The 27,116-nt window shown below is 35.8% G+C and overlaps 1 protein-coding gene across 1 annotated transcript; it reads left to right on the top strand.

Annotated features, from left to right (window-relative positions):
• The first annotated feature begins 789 nt into the window (after nt 1–789).
• LOC128984009 (CLIP domain-containing serine protease HP8-like) lies at nt 790–27,116 on the top strand. The gene is made up of 14 exons (XM_054403290.1): nt 790–912; nt 2,148–2,244; nt 2,834–3,063; nt 9,376–9,537; nt 14,646–14,749; nt 15,462–15,632; nt 17,101–17,257; nt 23,519–23,626; nt 23,763–23,834; nt 24,007–24,078; nt 24,129–24,200; nt 24,251–24,322; nt 24,497–24,642; nt 27,045–27,116. The coding sequence occupies exons 1-14, from the start codon at nt 864–866 to the stop codon at nt 27,114–27,116; spliced, it is 1,584 nt and encodes a 527-aa protein (XP_054259265.1). The 5' UTR covers nt 790–863.

The following is a 27,116-nucleotide window of genomic DNA, read 5'->3' as shown; positions in this document are numbered from 1 at the left end:
CTTCCAGTTGCAAAGCACGAGTACAACAGCTAGTACTTTATAAATACAATTTAATTAATCTTTATATTTTCTCAATTAATTTTATTTTAGATAAAAGAAATATTCTTCTAAAAAATATGTAGGGGAAATCATATAAATCTTGGCATCACTCCCATCCTGTAACTTTTCCTTTGGTTTGCCATCTTTCAAAGTGCTAGGAATTAGGAATTAATACCCATTGTTTGATGATTAATAATCTCAATTTTAGAAATATTTCAAATGTAAATGATGTACTGTAGGTACTATTCTGTTTTTTACAAAACATTTTCCGAGCTAAGAGCGGGCAAAACAGCTAGTTTACAATAAATTCTAAGGTAAAGTAAAAGGTTTGCATGCATCATACACTTAGTGGATCAGCCGATCAGCTGAGGCTTTAAGATTTTATCATCCTTGTCCAACTTTAAAAAAATTTTTATTTGTGATGGTAATCTGATGAAACACACTTTTAATTTAATAAATAGCCCAAACGTGTTTACCTCATGACATCTCAAAACACATTTAATTTTGACTAACATTTAATTATCATATCTGAAGATGAATATATTCATCTCATTGTGTTTTGTGGCATAAAAGTAAATACTTGTAAATCAATGCAGTGAACTGAATAAAGTAAACTCACAACAATTGTCTTTGATGTATGTATAAGGTAATAACCGTTTATTCTTCTGATGATAAGGGAAAAATAAAAGCCTTGGTGCTTTCTAATGACAGATGCGTGTAATTTTGTGAAACAAAAGTTTATTTAGTATGTTCTGTTAAAAGAATAAGGTCACTACTAACCTGTTTTCCGTGTCAAGTAGCTCTGTGGTTTTATATAAGGTTGGATGAAAATGTCAACACATTTTGCAGTGATTTTGATTAGTATTTTCATTTGTGAGTATAAAATCATAAAATAATATTTTTGATAAGACACATATAGTACAGTGCAATTAGCCAAATAAATAGCTAAACCCAGACATCCAAAGTGAAAGAATCTAAGATTCTGTAGCTCTCTGTAACCATTCACTTTAACAAGATAATGAACCACTCTTTTGTTAAGAATTAAGAATTTTGTAAAGATTATTTTGTATAGGAAGTGTACTTTGTTTTGCACTAAAATGCATAGGTAGATTCTGAGAGATTTAAAACCAAAAAAGTGTTATTTTTCAAACTTTTACCCCCTCCACCCCAAACCCTATGCTCAAATAGGTGTAACTTTTTACTGAACATTATGTGGGCTGTACTGAACAACTTGGAGTCAAAAGTGTGCTTTCACTTTGGATGTCCGGGTTTAGGTTTAATTGCTTAGTTTAGGTTTAATATAGGAGTAGTTTTTATTGATATCACACTTAAACCTTAGGTTGCCATTTTTGGAATTAAATATTCATTACAAGATTCAAATTACAAGTTACAAGATTAAATACCTCTGTTACAGCAAACATGCAGACTAATAGAACTTTCATTTGCCTGATTGGCTTTTTACAATAGTTATTTGTGCAACTAGTGAGCAAAGTGAGCAATTGCCTCACTCGAGAGAAATCCTTACTCACGAGCCGTAGGCGAGTGAAGAATGGTTTCTCGAGTGAGGCGATTGCACTTTGCACTTGAGTTACACATTACATTTTTCCTACAGCTACCATAAAACAAATAAATTGGTAAAGAAACTTGCCTTCACGTTGTTAACATTGTCTCACTGATGAGCGAATTGGCCACTTTGCTTTCTCAAATCAGTGAGAGAACATGTACATTTAGGTAACTGTAGGAAAAGATTGTTTCCAATCACCTAATTAAAAAAAATAATCCAGGGTAAAGGGCCCATTCACAGCATACAGTTGAGGGCCCTAATTGTCCCAGTCCAGGCCTGACCAACACCCAATGGCAGCTAATAAGTGAGAGTTGGTGTGGACCAGTCTGCTGAACACCAAGTCTGCATACAAGGTACCCTATTGTCTAGTCCCCTCCCTTCCCCGGGTAAACTCCCAGAGTCCCCCACAATTTATAAGCTCATGTATTATTGTCTACTTCAAAGTCATCTGATAATATATGCTCCTGCCCCCCAAAGTATATGTGTCTAATTGGACCCTGGCATAAATATTTATTGTTGAAAATGTATTATTGTTGTTTTGCAGTTTCCTGTATCAATGCAGTTGTGTTGCAAGATGAAAATAGTGGCTATTCAGAAATAAATGGTTTGAACAAAAAACTTTACCCAAACAATCTTACTACGTAAGTCCCTAAAGTTACTAATATTAAAATCGCAAAACTATATTGCATTATAATAATACATTGGTAAGAAATACCCCACTGCAAATTGAATGTACAGAACATTATCTGCTCATGCTAACCGCCCACCACCACTTTCCCCTTTTTTATAAAAAGTGGAGCACTCTTATAGCTGCTATTCCTTTTTAATTGCCTCCTTCCACTTACCTAATTGTTTTTATCAGTCAACGCTTCTTATATGCTTGCTATATAAGTACTATGTTAAGTATTATTCTGAAGGTGAAAAATCACAATTTTGTCCCTAAATTTCCACAGAGCCACTTTTGGGCGATTTTGCATCATGGAAAATTATTGAGAAATGAATTGCAGGTGCAATTGCTTTGTTTGATTTGAATATGTTAACTTTAAAAAAATTCATTCAATATTTAGTCAAGGTTGTTTTTAGAGTACGGTATGATGTTTCCAGAAGATCCAAGATGAACATCCAGATTTATGAGAATCGTTGTTATTTAAACTACAATTTAGAATGAAGAAAAAAATGATTACATAATTGTTATGATAAAACTACTCAAAGATGTATTTATACTTACAGCTTGAAGGAAACTGATGAGGTGGAAGAACATTTTGGCTGCAAGATAATGAGGGATCTGAGGGTCGAGTCTATGATTTGTTTTGACAAGGTTGGCACCCTTGAATGTACCAGAACATTACCAGTAGGTACCCTGGTCTGGTTCTCGTGTCCCCTATATTACAAAGCACCCAACAAAATGTCTATGTGCAAGAGTGATGGAGGTTGGACCGTTCCCATAAAATGTAAACCAGGTATGTGAGATCCATGTTAGAGGCATTTTGTATAGAAGTAACTCAAACACGTTTAAAAGAAATAAGCAATTCAAACCTCTCAAATTGTTTGGACATATATTTTAGCAGCTATAAAAACCTATATTATGTGTTTCATACACACACTGCTTCATAAGCATATGATTTCTTATTTGTATCTTAAATTGTTTTTTTTAATAAAAAAGTCTTTAGCCTATAAAATTTTTATTGCTGCAACTGCAAATGATTTTATTAGAGAATTTCCCTATAGGGAAATATTAGCAAATTTCCCTATAGGGAAGTAGCTATTAAACAAAAATTATCTTGGTACCAATGTGAAATTTCAAAATGGCGGCCATTTTAAAATAACTAAAAAATTATATAGGTAAACAACTAAATAAATAATTAAAAATACTAAAAATTCCCCCACCACAGCAAACCTGCAGACTAAGCAAATTTCAACTTGTCTGATTACATTTTTACTAAAATATTTTCCATTAATAAGACATATTTATTCCCTATTTAAATAACAGTACCTGGGGACCGAGCTTTGCTCGGGGAAAATCATTAGTTTACTCTGAAAGCAGTATAAATCTCCTGCGGTATAAACGTCATCTTCGTCTACCGCGGTCTCAAAAACGTGATCGTAGTTTTGTGCGATAGCGAAAAACATGAACATCTCCCATGGCTGTGTAGACATCATCATCACAATCTAACGCGGTCACGATACAATCCTGTACATCATCCACGATAACGGATGAATTTTTACAACTCCCATGTTAACGGCGAAATAGTGAAGATCTTTGAGGCCCCCGGCAACCACCGTTAGGGAAATACGGCCCTGAAGATTGGTTGGAACAATCCTAAGATAAAAATGTTTATTTAAAAAATACATAATGGAGGATATCTGGCAAAGGGATTTAGAAAAAAAATATTCTTGATTTTCTCTTTATTTTGATCAAAGTAATCACTACGTGAATTATGTCCCTACCCTACCCTTTTTGAACATCCTGCATATATATTAGATTTATGTGTCCGTAAACACGATAACTCCAGGAATTTTTTTCCAATTTTGATGAAATTTGGCTTGAAGATACGGGACAGGATAAACTTGAATGAGTTCGTGAACCAGCATGATCACATGGGAACAGGGGTTTTTTAAGGGTAAAAATTGGGTTGACCCTCAAAACACAAAATTTTTCAATATCTCTCTAGACCACTTTGAAGAGCTTAAAAAAATCAAATAATATATATTAGGCTCTATGTTAAATTTTTGGTGTATGCTTATTAGTTACAAAAAACATTCCAAAAAATTGTAAATGTTAAATTCCCATGTTATTCTTCTGGAGAATATTGTAAACTGTTGTAGTTTGCTTGTTTATGGATATATTATGATCAAACTTGGCAAATTCATTTATTTTATACTGAGCTATTAAATTCTAATAAAAACACACTGATCTACTAAAAGCCTCGAGTAGCAGCACTACTCGTTACTCGTTAAGTCGTTAAACCTAATCCTATTCTCTAATACAAGCAATGTCTGATAGTCTGATTGTCTGTATGTAATATATAACTCAAAATTTTGGACTAAACTTCTAAATATCTGTAGGTTAGGATTTTGACTAAATTTTGGAATCAGGGACTTATAGCCCTAAAAACACAAACGTCCACATGTGGGTGATTGGCGACAGCCACTGCCTCTGCAGGAAAATTCGTATTTCACTATTCATATTACACAACTAACTCGAAAATTAAAAAAATTAACATTGTTCATATGGGTTGCTGTATAACTATTTTGGTCGAACAAGGAAAAGGTAAACAAAGAACTTGTAACATGTGTTCATAACAAGCCATCCACAGTACCGGTATACTAGCAAATTAAAAATACAGTACCAAGGGAAAAACATCATTTGTAACTGTTGAGCAAAGATTACACTGAAGATTACCCAATATAGGGGAAAATATTTTTCATAAAATACTGATTAGGCCTCTCCCACCAAAACTTAATCCCAAAGTATTGAGGCAGTTCCAGGCCCTGTCTTGCTCCATTGGAGGCCCTCAGCTAGATGGTGATTTGAGGCCCCCGGCCGGAAATAAAACAAGGTCCATGGGGTCCTCTCACGGCAACAATAGTTATCCTATGTTTGCTGCATGTCAAAGGTGCATAAAAGGGGCCTAAGGTTGTTTTAAATTCTTTAATTTTTTTATAATTTGGATGAAATTAATAACTGCTAAATTTCCATAAATTATAAATAGTTGTATTTATAAATCTAATTCCAAGGTATCAATCAATTTAATTTGATATAAAATTTGCTCGTATTTATATTCACCACTATAGCTGTAATAAAATTTAAAGGCCTATTCTTAAAATTGTTTTAAATTTAAAAATAAGACCAAAACCTAGTTCTTGGAGTTTTTGCCATTACATGGTAAAAAGCATATCCATGTACCACTGTTGAATTTTGAATACATCTATGATTGAAGCACATTTACTGTTTATCACACACTTTACTCCCTAGTTGTACTTCAGCAACAAAGACAAACAGAAACAAACAAAAGTATTTTAAGTTGAGGGCATCTAGGCTTATAAAAAACTTGTGATATTTCCGCCTACCTGTTTGTGACTTCTCATTTGTTGGTAGAACCGGAACTGAAACCAGCTAACCATAAGTTCAAACTTGTTGAACTTTGTTTTTATTTCAAAAGATTCCCTATCCTTTTTAGAAAATTTCCCTATAGGGAAGTAGCTATTACTGTAGAGTGTAGGTGGCACGATAAGACTTACTTAAAGTAGTCCTGGGACCGATTTACTTTTTCATTTTGATGACCCCAGAGGCCAAAAACACCATTCCTTCAAATATTTATATATGCATATATATACGTCCGTGAACACGATAAGTTGAGTAATTTTTGTCCGATTTTGATGAAATTTGGTTTAAACATGTAGGCTAAGGCGGGATAAACTTATGAGTTCGCGAACCAGCATGATCGGACCATGGGAACGGGGTTTTACGGGGGTTTTTATGGAGTTAAAAATTGGTTTCCTCATTTTTGACCCTCAAAACACAAAATTTCAAAATTTCTCTCTTAACCTTTCTAAAGAGCTTAAAAAAACTAACAATTTAGCATATCAAAGTGTTTTTTTTTTACAATTATTGGTAACGGAGAAAATTAAAAAAATTGGAAATTTAAAATTCCCACATTATTCTTATTGAGAATATTGTGAAATATTGTAGTTTGCTTGTTTATGGATATATTCTGATCCAAATTGGCAAGTTTTTTTTTATTTTATACTAAGCTATTAATATTTTACAAAAAAAAACACACACTTTATTTGTTTCCTTGTAGCAGCAAACCTAAGTACTCGTTAAACTAATGCTATTTCAATTGAGAATAAATGTCTGCAGGTTTGCTGAGGCGGGGTATTCTGTTTATATTTTGTTGTTATTTTGTCACCAACATGGCAACTCATAATGTTGGTGTGTTAATTTCTTTAAATTTAAATTCATTTTTTGTGCTAGATTTGAACCTATTTTAATTTATAAAGGGATTCTGCACATCTACAGGAAAATATCTTTCATTTGCTACCAACAGCGTGTAATTTGGTCCAGTAATATGGTCAGGCTAGCTGTCATAAGTTTTGCAAAAGTTTTTTAGTATATGAGATATAAAGCACACTCATTACATACATAAATAATCATATTTTTCATGATTATCTATATAAATAAAATTACAGTTTTGTCTGTACATTGCTTAGAATCATGCAGTTTTTGGTTATTTTTACGTTTCATAGCCTAAGAAAGCCAAAACGAGTCTCATCTCAATTTCTGTCTGTCTGTCTGTTTGTCTGTTTGTCCATTCTGTGATTCCGTCTGTGAAGCCAAAATGTCATTTTACGCGGCCTACTCCTAGAAAACAAGAGTACCGATCAAGGTTCTAATAATTTTTCTGTATTTACTTGGATTGGTTAGAGTGTCTTTGGCTATAAAAACATGGCCTCGCTTCTTTGAAAACAAAATAACGAACCATCAAAAACCCAATTTTGTTCGATTTTCGTCAAATTTTCTCCCAATGTTTACTATTACATTTTATGAAATAACGATCAGCTGTTTGGATTAGTTCTCACTTCTAGCTTGCCCTGATATGTTTACATTAAAATTTGTTTACAAATACCGCAACCATTTCCGATCAAGTTTTGTTAGCACATCCAAACCAAGTGAGATTAAAAACGTTGTGCTTTACTTAACCGGCTTAATTAATCGCAAGTGCAACGATTGTTCTTGAGTTTTGATAACCTGGGTAAATACCGTGAATCTGTGTTGTATTAATGCTGGGAAACTTACATTTTATTAATCATCGTCACCAATAGCTTACAAAAAAGGTTTCCACTCACTGACGGCGCTTCAAGGACAGTTGTGTTAAGTGCAAAGTAAAAAATCACAACTGCAGTGGGTGATCGTGGATGTTGCTGCGATCTTGGAAAATCTTTCTGATTTCGCTGTGATCGTAACAGAGGTTTAACTTACAGATGTAGCTGAACTCGCTTTTCCAATGTGTCACTTTTGGTTTCTACTTTACTTACATTTCGACAACGATATCGGCTTTTCCTACTTACTTAGGAAGTAAAACTACAAACGTCCAAAACCCCAGATTTGTGCGTTTTTTGTCACATTTCCTCCGAATTTTTGCTAGATATATGTTCTGATTATCGTTTAGAGATTACGTAATCTTTTAAATAAGAAACCTTCGTTTGGATAAAGGTGGTTTCTTCAAACTGTCATTAATTTGTTAACATTAAAAGTTGCTTAAAAATAATACTATTAAATGGGAAATAACTTTGATTTTGTAAAAATTAAAAAAAAATTAAAACCAAGGGAGATTAATAACTTCGGAAGTGCACCACATCAAGTGAAAGTTTTGTTGAGCAAACCATAGTGAGTTTTTAAAGCTTTACGTTGTTAACGTTACATGTTACATGTTTTGTGGCCTGTGTATTTATTTATTTATATATTTTCCAACGGATTAACACCTATAATACAATTTGACTAGAAGGACAGTTTGAATTGGTCGTAAGTACCTACTATAGTTCTTTTCTTAAATGTAAACGTTGGTTTTTGGTACTGCTACCAAAAATTCCTTAGAACCGGTGGTAGCAGTAAGAACAATTTTTACGTACAAACACATCACTATTTACAACTAAAGTTACCAGTATCGTTAGTGCTGCACCTTATTTCTTATTAAATTTAATTGGTGTCTTACTGAATAATTTCTGTGTTTTCTATCTGGACTTCAAAATGTTAGTTTATGCTAATAAAATTATAAAACATTAGTGAATGATTTTTTTAGCAAACCATCATGAATTTTTAAAGCTTGGCGTTGTTAAACGTGGTAAATGTTTTGTGGACGGTGTATTTATTTACTTATTTATATATTTGTCAACGGATTTACACCAATTTTACAGTTTGATTAGGCCTAAAACGATTATCATAAAATTTTATGACACTATCCAAAACTTTCAAATAATTATTTTGTTTGTAATTTGCTTCGGTTTAAGCGTAGCAAATCCCCTTATTCACTTCTGTATTTGTGTGTGTGTGTGTGTGTGTGTATGTGTGTGTGGGTGTGTGTGTATGGGTGGGTGTGTGTGTGTATGTTTGTTGCTAACACATTAATGTCCTTATTTCTCAGTGTTTCGTGGAAAAGAGCACCTTTGTTAAAGAAAATTTCAACCCGAATAAAGTGTGCAGTAGTGAGGTTGAGGTAGTATTTTAACTACTATTAACCAGTGTGAAAAGTAACTTTCAATTACAGGCCTACCTTAGGGCTATGCCTCATAGATCAATAAAGCAATTCCTTTTATCATTAGATATAAAATATGGACTAACACGATCGGGTGACATTTAATTGCGAAGCATTCGTTTTGGCTTTGAAACTGTCAGATATTGTATTTGTGAAGGTTTATGTATATATAAGCCTATACGGTAATAGTTTGGCCAGCATATCTGGAAAAATGCACACTAAATATGCAAACCAACTCCTGTTCTGAATATAAGGTTTCAACTTACTACAAGATTCCGATACGTAGAACGGGCACACAACTAGTTTCTAAATAAATTACATTGGGATTAATACAAAAGTGTTTATCTTATTGATGGTTTTGATTCAATAAATCCTCTGGTTTGAGCAAACACAACTTTAGAGTATGTTAATGATTGCTTGATGATTAATGACTGATAGTTTGAACAAAGATCTGGTTTTGATGTATCCACAAGAGAGGAGTGTATACTCACGACTCACAAGTACATCTGAATGCAGAGTGTGGGGTCAAGTCTTCAGAAGCTATACCACTGATCATGCATGGCAAGGGTGCTGTGTTAGGTCAGTTCCCATGGGCAGCAGCTCTCTACCTCCGTTTTGACAAACAGTGGAGTTTCAACTGTGGAGGGACCCTCATTGCTGACAATGTTGTAATTACAGGTGAGGTTAGCTTTCACTCCAAGCGAAGCCATGTAAGTCTTACAAGCTGATATTAGATTGAAATTAAATTCTCCCCACTATAGTTTTTACACTTTTGTTGTGGTATTGATTATTTCTGATTGCTACTGAACATTTTTGTCTGTTAACTAACTCCATAAGTTTATTTAATAGTAGGCCTACAAAGGTTTGATACGATTTATAATATTTGATTGGACCTAAAGTAGACTCCCTGCTCTTTCTTATTCAAAAATGCTGTCAGTGACAGTGAAATATTCTTAATAAATACAAGCACCTGTAACTTGCATAACTATTTATTCATAACTGAAAAGTAAATATAGGGTGTTTTTAAAAGAATGCCGGGATTTTAAATTGTAATTGTTTGGATAGGTACTATTCAAGGTAACTAAACGTTTTATACGTCAAATTGAAGCTAAAATAACTAAGTTTTGTAACCCGTGTGGCAAGGGAGGAAACTTTGACTTTGGCATGCGTAATACAGGTGCGGGGTGATAGGCCGCTATTGTGACTCATACGCCTGACGCCAGTCGCCAGTACGACTTTTACGGTGCAACAGAAGGCACAGATTGAAATCTGTAGTTCGCAGAGTTTATATCCATTGCTAAATTAAAATAAATTTAAATCTACTTGATGATAAAGAAACTTGAAGCTGGTTTAATGAGTTTCGTGGCACCGTAGTGTTTTGAAAAGACATTCACCTGGCCAGCTAAAAACAAGCGATGACATAGTCAAAGAAATCCGACAATTCTGCATCAGAGGCCGGAAAAAATCGATTGCCCGACAAAGTCTTCAGTTTAACAAACCTAAATTGGTCACTTTATGATGTTATCTATAAAAGATAGAGTCTTTGTACCGAAAAGATTCAGTTAAGACATCAGACAAACCCGACGATCGCCCTAAGCATACAGACTTTGCCAGTTTTACGCTCATATAAGATTGATGAAAATCTGAATTTTATTAAATCATTCCGAATCGTATGAAAGAATGAGAAAAAAACTGTATTCTTTTCCCTTCAATTTGACGTTCAAATCGTTGAATTATCTTGAATAGTCCCCGAGCAACGACCCTTTGAAATCCCGGTATTCTTTTAAAAACACCCTTTATTATAATTTGAAAAACGTAAATAATTAACATATGGATTAATATAAGAAGTACAGAAGCAAAATATATTACAGTGGTCTCACCCTAACATGCAACATTTGATCGATGTGGCGTCTCCAGATTTGTCCATCATCCATCTTGAAAAAATAGTGAATGTGACCGTTTCTACTTTGGATATTTCCATAACTCCGTTTACATTTTCCGGAATAGTTCCATACTTGTACTCGTTCACCTGGTTTGAAGTATATCACTATTCCTTTGGGTTGTTTTGTTTCTTCCTTTCTCTTAGGTAACAGTAAACTTAAGTACGTGCGGATCCTTCTATTGAACATCAAGAAGTATGAGCTGTTGCCAGTTGAATTCGGAGCTTGACGTATTTCCATCAGCAGTTGGTGAAGCTTTTCTTCCATTGTGCCAGGTTCGTCTGACATACAGTTGATTAGTTTCTTTATCGTTTGTACAAAGCGTTTGACTTGGATGTTCAAAGAAGGATGGTAAGGAGCTGTCGAGCTGTCATTTTGTCCAAATTTCTTCATTTCTTCAAAAAGTTACTAATTCAGAAGAGGTGAACTGACGACCATTATCAGAGACTATAACACTTGGTAGTCCAAAGGTGGTGAATATTTTACGCAGCTCTCTGATTGTCCATGAAGATGTAATACTCTTCGTAGGTATGACTTCAACTCACTTGCTGAATGCATCTACTATACTAACAGAAAGTAGTTTCCGTTGGTTGGCCAAGCAAAATCTATGTGGACCTGCTCCCATGGTGCACTTGCTGGCTCCCAGGGATGGCTAATTCTTTCTAGTTCTTTCTTCAGTAAATTTTGTTATTCCCTGCACTGTCCGCATTTTGAAATATTATCTTCTATATCTTTATGTCCATACCTTTCCAGTAGTAAAAGCTCCGTGCTAAGGCTTTGGTTTTTACCACTCCCAGATGACCAAAATGTAGTTCTTCGAGGACATGTTTTTGTAAAGATCTAGGAATCATCACCCTCCAACCTTTCATGATACAACCATCATGTAGACATAGCTCACTGTTATGATAACCATAGTGCTCCAGCGATTTTCCAGTTTCCAAAGCTAGTAGCAAGTGTTACATGTTTTCGTCATTTTTTGTTTCTTGAGCAATTAGGTTATGGTTTAGGTTGATCGTTGCAATTTGGTTCATATAGAAAACATAAGTCATGCATGATGGCATTTGAATGTTTCTTAATATGGAATCTTGAAAGGACGTCCGCATTTCCATGATTATTTGTTTGTCTAAACTCTATTTTGTGGTCAAAACCTGATAAGAAGTCTGAATAGTTAAAAGTCGTGTAGCTGACATAGAAGGTAGGTTTTTATCAGGATTGAATATTGTAACTAACGACTTGTGATCCGTTACTAGAATGAATTTACGTCCATAGCAAATTCGGAAGAACTTTTTTAGTCTCCAATAAATTCCAGTGGCCTCTTTGTCAATTTGGCTACATTTCTCTTCTGGTTTTGTCAGTGTCCTTGAAGCGAAGGCTAAAGGTCTTTCACTTCCATCTGGAAATCTATGTGACAGTACTGCGCCAAGTTCCACTGGAGATGCGTCTGTTGCCAATACCAAAGGTAAGACTGGATCAAACAAATGTACTAAACAAAGTTAAAAAGTCAGAAATTGTGTTCCAAACTTTTCCCTCTATAACTTACCCTTTTTTGAGCATTCATTGCCTGGACAAAAATATGGTTCAACTAGCTGTAACCCGCGGGCTTTGCCCCATTAAACTTCTTAATTTTCAAGATTATCTCGTTCGCATGGCTCAATCACGTCCTGGTTGAAGTTTGTTCGCTACGCTCACTCACCTTTAGGTTGGAGCTCGTTCGCTACGCTCACTCACCTTTAGGTTGGAGCTCGTTCGCTGCGCTCACTTGCCTTCAGGTTAGCTCGTTCACTACGCTAACTCGCCTCCAGGTTGAAGTTCGTTCGCTACGCTCACTCACCTTTTGGTTGCAAATTAGCTGTTGTCATAAATGTAAAAGAAATAATAGTGCTGCACCCTGTTGGTAATCCTTGTAACTTTAATGCTATTGAACATCATAGAACAGAACCAACTTGTTTAATTGAAACAGCTGTTAAGATTCAATAATTCCATTTCTCATAAGGTTAACATGGGAAACTCCAGAGCCACTGGGGCGGAGCCCGAAAGGATTTTTGAAATAAGAATATGCCTATATGTTAATCGGGAATGTGAGCTATCATCATGCCAAATTTCAGCCCAATCCGACCAGTATTTTTCGCGTTCACTTGTCACAAACATACATCCATACATCCAAACTTTCTCATTTATAATATTAATATATATACTAGCTGTACCCGCGGGCTTTGCCCCGTTTTACTTCATAAGTGAGCTCGTTCGCATGGCTCAATCACGTCATGGTTGAAGTTCGTTCGCTACGCTCACTCACCTTTAGGTTGGAGCTCGTTCGCTGCGCTCACTTGCCTTCAGGTTAGCTCGTTCGCTACGCTAACTCGCCTCCAGGTTGAAGTTTGTTCGCTACGCTCACTCAGCTGTACCCGCGGGCTTTGCCCCGTTTTACTTCATAAGTGAGCTCGTTCGCTGCGCTCACTTGCCTTCAGGATGAAGTTCGTTCGCTACGCTCACTCACCTTTTGGTTGCAAATTAGCTGTTGTCGTAAATTAAAAAAAAATAATAGTGCTGCACCCTGTTGGTAATCCTTGTAAGTTTTTAATGCTTTTGCATATCATAGAAACAACTTTTTAGTTGAAACAGCTGACTAAATTATTTAATTCCCTTTTAATATGAATACTCATAAGGTTAACATGGGGAACTATAGAGCCACTAGGGCGGAGCCCGAAAGGATTTTTGAGATAAGAATATGCCTATATGTTAATCGGGAATGTGAGCTATCATCATGCCAAAATTCAGCAAAATCCGTCCAGTGGTTAATGCGTTCACTTGTCACAAACATACATCCATACATCCATCCAAACTTTCTCATTTATAATATTAGTAGGATAGTAGGATAAACACGCAAAAAAATTAACATTTACTATTACTAAAACTGGTTGACTGTTATATACTCAAACATTACATGGCTCATACAGGTGACACAGCGTCGGTGGAAAGGTAAGTCTTGACTATTTTTCCAACAGCACGTAACAGTTGTAGTTAATTATACTGCAACAAAACATTTTGACAGACAACTATACTGATAACTGAAACCTTTATTAGTACCGGTACCTGTTGTGGTTTGTTAAAAAGTGAAGAGATCTTTAGGCTTTTTAATAACCCTGTGTTTGTATATATTATCCCTGATTCTAGAACCGTGAACCACTTCACTATTCACCCATATCTTTTTGAAAGTTATGATCCCTAAGACGATATTTAAATACATTTCTCAACAAAAGAGAACTATTTTAAGGTTTCAGCGGGTAAAATATGATCTGTAGTTTTTAAAGTAAGCTAAAAGGGACTGTAGCGACTCGCTACAATAGCGCAAGTCACGTGACTTAACTGCGCGCGCAGTCTCCCCGCGGCAAGCACACGCGACGAGAGTACACAGTACAGTAGTGTGTCGACCAGCAACAGTTCAACTGACCAGATAAGTACTAGCATTAAGACCATGTCTAGATAGGTTCGTAGGGGTTGGGGAAGGGTGTAGGTTAGGGTAGAGAGTAAATTAATTATGTAAGTTATTAGGTTCACCAATGGTCGTGGTCTGGAAATCAATATCCCAAATTTAGAATAACATAAAAGCTGGCTGTGATATGCAGCTAAGGTAATATTGTGCACTTTGACGAGGTAGCTAGCTTCCTTGGAGTAGAGTTGAACAACGACTGGAAATGTGCGTGATTTGGTAGTGGTGAGAGGAAGGTATATAGAGCCCAGGTATCTTCATTTACACTCATACTACTCCACTTCACCACAGGACTGTGTCATCACTTACAACTGTTTTTGTATGACATAATTTATGAATGAAATGTATGATTTCAGCGGCTCATTGTACATGGAATATTGAAAAAGAGAGTATGCTAATTTCTCTAGGAAATATTCCTCGCACGCTACCAACAAACGTTAACCATCCACAAGTATTCAAGGTAAATTAAAAACAGCCAGTTAAGTTATTAGTTATTAGTTATTAGAGGGTGTTTTCCCATACAGTTGAAATTATTGTCACGGCAATACTAACACAGACTGCTGTAGTTGGAGTTACATTATTCTTATACTGATTTGTTTTAGGGTCTTCAAAAGCCAAAACAGAATTCTTTCAGATTGTTTTATACATACAAGTACACTCAGTCGAGTCGTCTCTGGTTGAATAAAATGTAGTACAAACTTCTGAATCTATTTTAATTAGTTTAAACAATTGTTTTAAAAAATGGCGGAGGATTTGGTTTGAACCTCAAGAATCCAGCACACCATATAAATTGACGATTTATGTAGTTTTCTTGATACGAACGTGGCGGCCTTATGGTACATGAGCCAGTGAAACTTTACGTAATAATATTCAATAATTTTCACTAAATACAGTAGTACAAGAACCTATGATAGCTCTTTGGTTAAAAATGGCAAATGAGTTTAACTATAATAATGGAGTAAAAATCAAAAACAAGAATAACTAACAAATTAACTTTTATAAATTTAATGACGTTTTAAATCATCGTGTCGACTTTGTTATGTCACTATTCATAGGGTGAGTTCTAAATGTAACACTCTGGAATGCTCAAACCTACCCAAACCATTTACTGAGTAAAGCATTGTTTTCAAGCTTTCTACTGTAATACTGACTAACACTGTATGTGGGTTTAGATTAAAAGAGTTTACATCCTGCCAGTATTTAGAGAGGCAACAAACTATTACAACAGTGATATTGCCATTCTGGTTTTGGAGACACCTGCTCAGTTGTCTGAAAGTATCTTACCAGCTTGTTTGCCCGATTCAGTTGGAAATGTTTCTGTAACACCGTTCACAAGTGGAGTCGTAAGTTCTATACGTTTTAAACCTCTTGCTCTTAAATAACAATAATTTTAGTTAGTAAGCAATACAGTGGCAATTAATCCAGTAAAAAAAATATTCTGGCATGCCATTATAAATAATGTTGTTTTTTTAACGCAACCCTAAATTTCAAGGTTCATTGTTTAGGGACAAAACAAGCTCATACGTTGGCAACCCTTCTTTCTTTACTTCACTATTGATCAGTTTATATGCATTTTACCATTGTTACCTTCTCGGTTTAGTGTAGTTGGGAATTTGTTGTGAATAAGACTCAACATGTGTTTTCGCAAGCTCAAAGAGAATGTATAGTAGAAAGTAGAAGAATACATTAAATGTAAGCATTCACAAGAAATGTTTGCTATTTCCGTTTGAGGTGAGATTTCAGTACCTAATAAATAATTTACAGGTTATATAAAATGTAATGATCCACAATGTGATACTTATTTTATCAATATATAGGCGCCTTAAAATAAGAAAAAAATAGCAAAACCTATAAATAATTAGAACACAGATGAAACCATTGTCATTTGTTAGAGAAACGTTGTGATTACATATCAAAAGTTTCCAAAAATATCGTTGGTCGAATTCAGTACTTTTGTGGTGGATTATGCCACTAGCTCCACTGTGGCACAAACCAAGTAGGACTTGAATTTACAAAGTCACCGCAGGGAATCACACATAAGCCCAACTTGGATTTAATTCTACAGTAAACCTTAAATAGTTAGACACTCCTTGTAGTTCGACACGGGCTGAGGCTACCCGTTTAAACATTAGCGATCGATATTTTGTTTTTGTACGCCGGTCAATGACCGGGACCAATTCTTTCCTGTTATCAGAGTGAAAAACAATCGAAGATCACAAAATATTTAATGTATTGATATTTAATGGTTACTATTTTGATGTAAGTTGACTTGAACATTAATTTTTCATTTATTGCTGACTTGCGACTAATGAACAGTGAAATTGTTAAGCTTTTTAGTATTTAATAAATTTGGGTGATTTCTGTATAAAACTTGATTTTTACTTTCCTGTATACTAAACTCCATTTACTCCATATAGTTTGACACCCCTTAAGTCCACAAAGTGTCAAACTATCGAGGTTCTACTGTACTTAAAATAGCCTTGAAGTGTTATTTTGTTGGTTTTAATTGCCTTTCTTATTTATAATAAATTGGTTAATTTACATAGAGAAAATGACAGTTAATATATTTAACATGGTACACTATAACAGTTTTAGGGCTCTGCATTACTGTACTTAAATAATTATGATAAATTGGTTAATTTACATAGAGAAAATGACAGTTAATATATTTAACATGGTACACTATAACAGTTTTAGGGCTCTGCATTACTGTACTTAAATAAAATAATTTGGAGTGAGGATAACAGGTAGGACAAAACTGTGTTATGTTAAGAATGAAAAGAACATTAATGAATGAAATGTGTCTTCTAGGTTGCAGGCTGGGGAATGAACGAGAAAAGGGAACAACCAGAAAGCCTTAATTACATGAAAGTTCCAATAATTGATATGGTTAAATGCATGAAAAATGTTCCAAAACAATTCCGAAAATTTATGTCTTTTACGTCGTTTTGTGCAGGTTATATAAATGGTAAGTTTTAAATCAAATTCTCATATTTTCTACAAGGTGCGGAAAAAAAACCGGGTCTATTTTGTGCAGCCCTGTTCACTAACAGATCGTCTGAAAATGGTGGGGTTAGGCTTGTTAGAAATCCTACACATTGCCGTTATCTGTAGTCATAGAGCAGTGGTTGCCTGAGCTACACACGTTTGTTATCGAGTCATATTTTAAAAGTAATGATTCAGTCATTGCAACTCAGTGGCAGTTCTGTGCATAACAAGAAGTTTTGTCGCATAGTACAATCATGCGGTGAGTTACTTTATTTACGCCAGACAACTAACATTCTATAGAGTTTGTGCTGCTGTGAAAAACAGTCCTCTTAGGCCCCCCCCCAAAAAAAACAAGCGTCTGCTTTGAACATGTCTGACCGCTCAGTTACATGAATGTTGAGGTCTGATCTTAATTTTCATCCCTACAGATTAATGTGTATCAATCTGTTTAGTTTTGTTGATTATCCATACAGATAATCGTGACAGAACCTCTCCACGTCAACCTAATTAAAAGACTGCATGGAACTTCCACTGTGTTGCAATGGCTGAATCATCACTTTTTAAAAGCGGCTCGATAACAAACGCACGTTGCTATGTCACCATAATATAATTGGTCACTCTATGACTACAGATAATGGCAACGTGTAGGCTTTCCAACGAGCCTACCCCCACTACTCTCAAGACGACCTGTCGCTGAACAGTGTGCTGCAGAAAATAGATTGGGTTTTTTGTGGCACTCTGTATAATATTTGCATTACCTACTAAAAACGGCCAACAGGACCCTGCTCATGATACCATATTTTATTATGAGTTTAAAATTATATTCTCACTAGCCGCCATACCCATGCTAAGCAATGGGGAGAACCCTTAAGAGAATAATTAAATATGTTCTATAGATCTGCAGTATGAAAAGTTATTAACTCATAAATAAATGTCCACAATTTTGATAAAGCCCCAAGAAAATCATTTTCAAACACCTGGTTTAAATCAATTGGGCCAAGTGTATTCATAATAATAGCACAGAAACTGTGGAAGCCATCAGGGCAGAGCCCTAGGAGAGTGTTGAATAAAAAAATTAGTATTTCCTTAAGCCTGTGGCATATTAGCCCTATTCATGAAAATATCATAATTGGTCAAGTAGTTTTCTTGTTATTGACATACTCCAAACTTTCACTTCCTATAACAATAGGTCCTTCCACCCAGGTCATGGACTCGATCAGTAGTCCACTAAACGGGCTACTCCGTTTCCCAGACATTGTTTTTTAGGTAAAAAAATGTTCCCTTTGGCTTTAGGTCTCGAACCAAAAACAGGTTGGTCAAAATTTGTTTGCTTTGGAAAGTGTTGATTTTTAGGCAAGAATATCGATTTTCAAGCCAAGCCGAGCTTTGAGACATCTAGCACAAAGTTAGAAAATCAAGATTGAGCCGAGCTTTAACGAGCACCGAACATGTCTGCGAAGATTATGCCTACGCAATTGAAAGATCCACACATTTCGCAATTGCAGATGACGATGAGAGCATTCCCCCTGGTTAACAATGATTATGTCCCTGCAGAAGCACGAAATGTTCAATATTTTGCTGCGATTGCGAAAGAGGATAACGATTTCCACACAACCGAAGGAGTTGTTCAGGATTTTGCTGCAATAGTGGAAGACAATATTAATTTTTCTGTGACTTTGATCACAAAAGACGAAGATAATGATTTTTCCTACGGCAGATATTTAGGTTTTTACCGCAATTGCGCAAACAGATGGTGTTTCCATCACCGTGGGAGATATTGGGGATTTGGCCGCTATCGCTGGAGACGATGATGTTGTCTACACGAGCGCAGGAGATGACCTGGGTTTGGTTGTTTGTATTCACGGCATACGATATTTCCGTGACCTATGAAGATTTCAGGATTTTGCTACAATCATGGAATACAATGATGATGCCTCGGTGCCACGGGAAATGCCGTTCCAAGCCCAAGTGCAAGCTTAGGTGGAAATACCTGTGATAGTTCTGTTTATAGTCAATGGTGATAGCAGAACTCATCCCACAAACCAGACAGCATCTCTGGTCTCACAAATTTTTTGAAATTGCCTAACCAACGAGTTATGTTTTTTTTAGTTGGTGGTTTAACAGCAAAATCTCTGTGAAAAGCCCTGCTGCACTGTAATAGGAGACTCAGTTGTTGCAAATTCTGCCACACAGAAAATCTTATGTTGCTTGGTAGCAGAGGTGCCCATCCCCCCTAAACCCAGAGGCGCAATCCCCCCCCCCCCAAGCCAAAGGAGTATCCCCCCCATTTATACTGCCGTATATTTAAACCTACCCTCCCCCCGCCAATTTATCTGTAAATTTCCCTTTTACCTCATAAAACGAGTATTTAAAGTATTTAGTAAAAGTTGAGGTAAAGAAAAACAAACTTTCTGATAATCCAAATTAAATGTTTAATAGTAAAGTCATTTAACAATATATCATTATATCTAACTAATGGACGAATTAGAAGTTTTTCAATTTAAAATTCAGAATCTGTATTATCAGCCAACAGTTACTCAGTATTGCAATAGAAAATGTCTTCAAAACGTACAACAATATACTCGGTGAATTACTCTACTCCAACACAATACTGTAACTGTACAATATATTAAGTGGCGTTAATTTACGGGGCTTAAGAATTCAAACAGGTTTAGGTGCATTAATAAAACTTTTGCAAAAAGTAGGCTATCTTATTTCAAAATTATAGGCAGAGTCACGAAATAGGACAGAATTGCTCGCCACTCGGCTTCCTTCTACAAAAATCGCCGGACAAAATACCCAGAATTCCTTAATTGCCACCAGCATAAAAGGTTTTTGTGATTAAGTAATCTTATAATAAATTCATTTTGATAGCCCCAGGATTGCCTCTTATGACTAATAATGGTGGAAACGCATCTTGTCAGACAATCCTTAATAATATATGTAAGGTAGAGTCGAATTTTACTTGCTACATATGTTCTGGCGGTTCTTTAACTCCACCATCGGAGGCTTATAAAAGGATCCACTTCTGGAGGTGTCGTCAGAATATGTTACAAACATTAAACACGAAACACGAAACGATAACAGATATGCCTATCAATTCACGCGTGTATATTGCCGCGGGCAGGACTGGAAGTAAACTGAATCAGGTTATGACGGAAAGACGTGGTCTCTGGATTGTCGTCTGTGTTATCAAAAGCTAATATTGGAATAATTGTAGTGACGAAGGAGAGTGTTGAAAATATAATGGGATTCATAATTCAAAATTATTAACAATAATAACCAATTTATATGCTGGATATAAATGATCCGATGGTCTCGAAATTCTACAGTACCCTACTGCGCGAAAGGAAATTTATTAAATACTTTTGAAGAGTTTGAGGTTTATAAATACATAAAACTAGGGACAGCACACAATTTTTGAGTGAAAACACTCGATTAACTATGAATTCCAGTATATTTTCAACACTCTTCTCAGTCATTACAATTGTGCAATATTAGCTATTGAAAACGCAGACGACAATCTAGAGACCACGTCAGTCCATCTCCGTCATAACCTGAACCTGATTCAGTTTACTTCCAGTCCTGCCGTGCCGACGGCAATGTACACGCGTGAATTGATAGGCATATCTGTAATCGTTTCGTGTTTTGTATTTAATGTTTGTAACGTATTCTTACGACACCTCCAGAAGTGGATCTTTATGTAAGCCTGACGATAATGGAGTTTAAGAACCACCAAAACATATGTGACCACACTTAACTAAATATAATAAAATTACTAAAATATCATCAAATTGTAAGCCAATCAGGTTTGGAGTACCTCAAGGATCAATTCTTGGGCCTTTGCTTTTTCTTTGCTACCTGAGAGGAGTAAACAGCGCATTAATCTATAAGCTTAATAGTAAGTTGTGTCTTTACGCTGATGATTCAAATCTCGTTTTATCAACTGCCTCACAAGAAGAAACTGAAGTGTGTTCTTACATTGAATTGGAAAACCTTGGAAACTATTTGAGAAATCACAATTTACTTTTAAATTCACAAAAAACTAAATTTGTAATGTTCAAGACAGCTTAAAGTAAAATACTACTAGAACCTTTAATAATACATGATAACCATAACATTGAACACGGAAAAAGTATAAATTTTTTGGGTCTGACAGTAGATCAAAATCTGAGTTGGGACGAACATGTGCATACAATTTTGGGCAAAATTAATTAAGGAATTCACGCATTATCTAAAATTTCTTATTACTGTGATCTGAAAACATTAAAAAATATTTATTTCGCCCATGTTCACTCTCATATATTGTTCTGCATAGCGCTGTATGGTTCAACAAAAAATTTAAATTTGGAAAAAATATTAAAACAGCAAAAACGAGCAATCAGGATCATGCTTAAGTTAGAGTATGATGCACCAGCAAAAGAACATTTCAAAAATCTAAATATTTTAACTGTTTACGGGCAATATATTATTGAAACTACTTTCATTGGAAAGAATTGTACAACTATCAATTTTAAGTCCCCAGCTCATTCGTATAGTACTAGAAAGAGAAATGAGGTTATCCTGCCACATAGATTAAAGTTTTTTGAAAAGAAACCAAACCTACACAGGATATACTTTTCTTAAATATATTCCAGAAAACATAAGAAGAGAAAATAATTTAAATAAGTTCAGGAAATTGCTGAAAGAATATTTAATACAACTGGCCCCTTACTCCATAGAAGAATTTTCCACCTCCCAGATATAACCTACTGTAGATATATAAATATTTTTGTTACTTTTCATTTTTGCTTGGTTAACTACTGTAAATAGTAGATTTTAATTAGATTTAGTATTGTATAATATATGACGCTATTTACTGTACAAACTATGTACAAAAAAATGAATAAAGAACTATGACTATGACTATGTATCAAGTAAAATCCGACACTAGAATATTAAGGATTGCCTGACAAGGTGTGTTTTTGTTTTTACCATTCTTAGAAGCAATCTTAATTACGAATGGCAAAATGTTGTTGGTGTTGATAGTGAACTACTTAGAAACACTTTGCAGGCTGCTTATACAAAATTATACATTCATTATGATAGCTAGCAAACAAATGTCCCCCCCTCTGGGCACCCCTGCTTGGTAGGTATCTTACTAACAACAGATGGTAAAACAAAATGGCTGCCCATTGTTGCGATAACTTTTTCGGTCACATACGGAACTATATTAAAAAAAATTTGAAATTTCCTCTTTTAAATGGTGTCAAGTTTATGTCTATCCAATTTTTACTTCTTGAGATCATGAAGTTGGGTTCATATTTTTTAATAGCCCTATGTACATTGTATGTGAGGAAAGACTTCAATGTATAATGTTTCATGTGACCTCTAGATTATTGTACTAGGTACAGGAGCATGTAATGGTGACAGTGGTAATGGACTGCTGACTGAGACTGATGGTCGCTGGGTGTTGCAAGGTGTTGTCAATATTGTAATGTTTCATGTGACCTATGGTTTATTGTACTAGGTACAGGAGCATGTAATGGTGACAGTGGTAATGGACTGCTGACTGAGACTGATGGTCGCTGGGTATTGCAAGGTGTTGTCAATATTGTAATGTTTCATGTGACCTATGGATTATTGTACTAGGTACAGGAGCATGTAATGGTGACAGTGGTAATGGACTGCTGACTGAGACTGATGGTCGCTGGGTGTTGCAAGGTGTTGTCAATATTGTAATGTTTCATGTGACCTATGGTTTATTGTACTAGGTACAGGAGCATGTAATGGTGACAGTGGTAATGGACTGCTGACTGAGACTGATGGTCGCTGGGTGTTGCAAGGTGTTGTCAATATTGTAATGTTTCATCTGACCTATGGTTTATTGTACTAGGTACAGGAGCATGTAATGGTGACAGTGGTAATGGACTGCTGACTGAGACTGATGGTCGCTGGGTGTTGCAAGGTGTTGTCAATATTGTAATGTTTCATCTGACCTATGGTTTATTGTACTAGGTACAGGAGCATGTAATGGTGACAGTGGTAATGGACTGCTGACTGAGACTGATGGTCGCTGGGTATTGCAAGGTGTTGTCAATATTGTAATGTTTCATCTGACCTATGGTTTATTGTACTAGGTACAGGAGCATGTAATGGTGACAGTGGTAATGGACTGCTGACTGAGACTGATGGTCGCTGGGTGTTGCAAGGTGTTGTCAATATTGTAATGTTTCATGTGACCTATGGTTTATTGTACTAGGTACAGGAGCATGTAATGGTGACAGTGGTAATGGACTGCTAACTGAGACTGATGGTCGCTGGGTGTTGCAAGGTGTTGTCAATATTGTAATGTTTCATCTGACCTATGGTTTATTGTACTAGGTACAGGAGCATGTAATGGTGACCGTTGTAATGGACTGCTGACTGAAACTGATGGTCGCTGGGTGTTGCAAGGTGTTGTCAATATTGTAATGTTTCATGTGACCTCTGGTTTATTATACTAGGTACAGGAGCATGTAATGGTGACAGTGGTAATGGACTGCTGACTGAGACTGATGGTCGCTGGGTGTTGCAAGGTGTTGTCAATATTGTAATGTTTCATCTGACCTATGGTTTATTGTACTAGGTACAGGAGCATGTAATGGTGACAGTGGTAATGGACTGTTGACTGAAACTGATGGTCGCTGGGTGTTGCAAGGTGTTGTCAATATTGTAATGTTTCATGTGACCTATGGTTTATTGTACTAGGTACAGGAGCATGTAATGGTGACAGTGGTAATGGACTGCTGACTGAGACTGATGGTCGCTGGGTGTTGCAAGGTGTTGTCAATATTGTAATGTTTCATGTGACCTATGGTTTATTGTACTAGGTACAGGAGCATGTAATGGTGACAGTGGTAATGGACTGCTGACTGAGACTGATGGTCGCTGGGTGTTGCAAGGTGTTGTCAATATTGTAATGTTTCATCTGACCTATGGTTTATTGTACTAGGTACAGGAGCATGTAATGGTGACAGTGGTAATGGACTGCTGACTGAGACTGATGGTCGCTGGGTGTTGCAAGGTGTTGTCAATATTGTAATGTTTCATGTGACCTATGGATTATTGTACTAGGTACAGGAGCATGTAATGGTGACAGTGGTAATGAACTGCTGACTGAGACTGATGGTCGCTGGGTGTTGCAAGGTGTTGTCAATATTGTAATGTTTCATGTGACCTCTGGTTTATTGTACTATAGGTACAGGAGCATGTAATGGTGACAGTGGTAATGGACTGCTAACTGAGACTGATGGTCGCTGGGTGTTGCAAGGTGTTGTCAGTATTAGTCCTCGCCGTGGAACTTCCAGATTCTGTCATCCCAGAAACTACTCTCTTTATACCAAGGTATTTTACTTCTTATTTAAATGTATGCTATAGCTCAAATTTTAAAGTTTGTATCGTATTATCTTATCCATCTACAAGTTTGAACTATCATATCACAATAGATTTTAAATTTGAAGGTTTTAAACAGGCGCCTATGTTATTTAACTTAATCTGGTATTTAACTCTCGAGGTAAGGTCCGTGTAATCAGGGCCGGTTCTAGGAATTTTTCAGAGTTAAGCGAACACCCAAATCAGCGCCACTTAGAATTCCCCCCCCCCCCCCCAAACCCATGAACATAACTTAACCGTATTTGTAAATTTTTTCCCAATAATTTTGGGAAGAATTTTTTTTAAGTTTAGGTAGAAGAATACTAACTTGCAATAAAAGGCTGTTTATTATTCGAAGAAATGTGACATTTATACACTTTTACTCATCATATAAACTATAGCAAAACCAAGGACACACGAAAAAAAACAGGCCGTAATGTAATGCTCGTCAAGCATGACGTCACGATAGAAGACGGTAATGACGTAATGTTTGCCGTTAGTGATCAGCTGCTTGTTTTAATCTTTCCTTCGAAAATAAATAAATAAATACCTACGTCATTGCCGTCTTCTATCGTGACTTCTTTGGGCTGACTGGACTCGCCACCAGATGATTTCTACAAAAGTCTACTCATTGATTTGGCTTTTTTTTCTTCCTCTTCCAAATTCGCCTTACGCTTTCTATGATAAGTGCCAGACGGTTTCTTTTTTTCTGCCATTGTTTTCATAGTTTCGACTCGAATATGTTTTACTCATTAATTCAGTTTATACTTTCTTTTTATTTAATGCGCTAATTATAAATTAAACTTAATGCACTCGTAATAATTCGCTTATCAACAATCATGAATCATCAAAACAATGCCAATACGATACCGACACGGTATAGGCCTACGCACGATTACTAGAAAAATACCGGTATGGATCATAAACATAAACAAATGACGTTTTTGGACCGAAAATAAACATTATTTAAACATTGCTTAAATGGAACTGCCAAAACATATGTTCAATGCTATTTGTATAGGATTCGGGTCAATAGCGTAATTTGTTTATGTTTATGATCCATACTGGTATTTTTCTAGTAATCGTGGGCCTACGTATACAACTAAAAGAGTGCAATACAACGTAATGCTCTGCTCTAGGATCAGAGGCAGAAAGGAGTGAAAGAAAGGGGAAGTTTCTCTTTGTGACAAGTGGCGCTGCGCGCTTGCTTATCTCGAGCATGAGTGATTCGTGAAATGAAACCCATATGTGTCGCGCTGGCGCTGACGCTGCCGACTGCCGAGCGTCAGCTCAGTTCAAATCGAACCTGCAAATGGCATTGAGTCCTTGAGTTGTTGTGCTGTACAAATATACACAATTTTCAAGTGCTGTCGGTACAAACAGAATAAATGCCTTGTGGTGCTTTGAATACTTGAACTCTGAGCAAAAATAAACAAAATTACGTTGTTCACGTAAAAAAAATGTTCCGTTGGCGCCACGGCGCCACTTCTTCGTGGCGCCATATGCGGCCGCGTAGTTCGCGTATGGGTTAAACCGGCCCTGCGTTTAATATAACTCGGCCTTTGTTCTCAGGTGCTTTGGTAGTAATACCTTACTACTGCAGCTTGACTGAATGCATACTAAAGGCAGCATATAAAGTCAGCTCAGTAGCAGCATATAATTTTCTTTAATATTAGCGTTGACTATTGGATACTGAAGTAGACTTACCATCTATATGGACCAGCTGTAGCAAATTTTTTTATTTAAGAAGAATGTCGTTGTGTGAGCCAATCACAGAATGCGCTAGTGTCTAGAATTCTATTTTATACCTTATTTTTTGTTGCTGACCTGGTTGATGGGTCATAATAGTTGCTATAACTCAACATAAGTCATTCCCTATGTTTGAATTGGTTAAAAAGATTGTGTACTCGGCATAATTTAGTAATTTAGATCAGCACAATCTGTAGGTGGCTCACATCAACTACGACGATTTTGATAAAAAAGCTGGCTACAAATTTAACATGGGGATGGAATGTCAAAGATATTAGGCTACAAATAAAAAAACCAATATTGCAATTTCCTAAAAAAATTGTTTGATATAACAATTTTTACAAATCAGGTAAGGTTATTCATGCAATTAATTAATGCAAGAAGCATGGGAATAAAATATGTAATCTTTGACTGACTCAAGGCGACACTGACTGTATAACATTTTTTATTAAATTGACAGAATTTTTAATGGAAAGTAAATAAAATTTAGAATTTTTTGGCGAAACAAAAATATCACATTTTTTATTTTGTTTGTTATATCAAAGAAAAGTATATATATATTGTAAAAGGCCCCCACGCCAAGTTTGAAACTGTACCAAATGTGTCACATATAGTTGATTTTGTAGGTCATGATCTATGTGGACTGGATTCTGAAAGTTCTTGCATTTGAAGACATAAAAACACTACAGGATGATTAG

The sequence above is a fragment of the Macrosteles quadrilineatus genome, unplaced genomic scaffold (genome assembly GCF_028750875.1).
Source record: "Macrosteles quadrilineatus isolate MER2022 unplaced genomic scaffold, UCM_ALF_1.0 Scaffold_2__2_contigs__length_208266976, whole genome shotgun sequence".
Taxonomy (NCBI): Eukaryota; Metazoa; Arthropoda; class Insecta; order Hemiptera; family Cicadellidae; genus Macrosteles; species Macrosteles quadrilineatus.
Note: the sequence above shows the minus strand (reverse complement) of the source record. Positions and strands in the feature narration are given on the sequence as shown.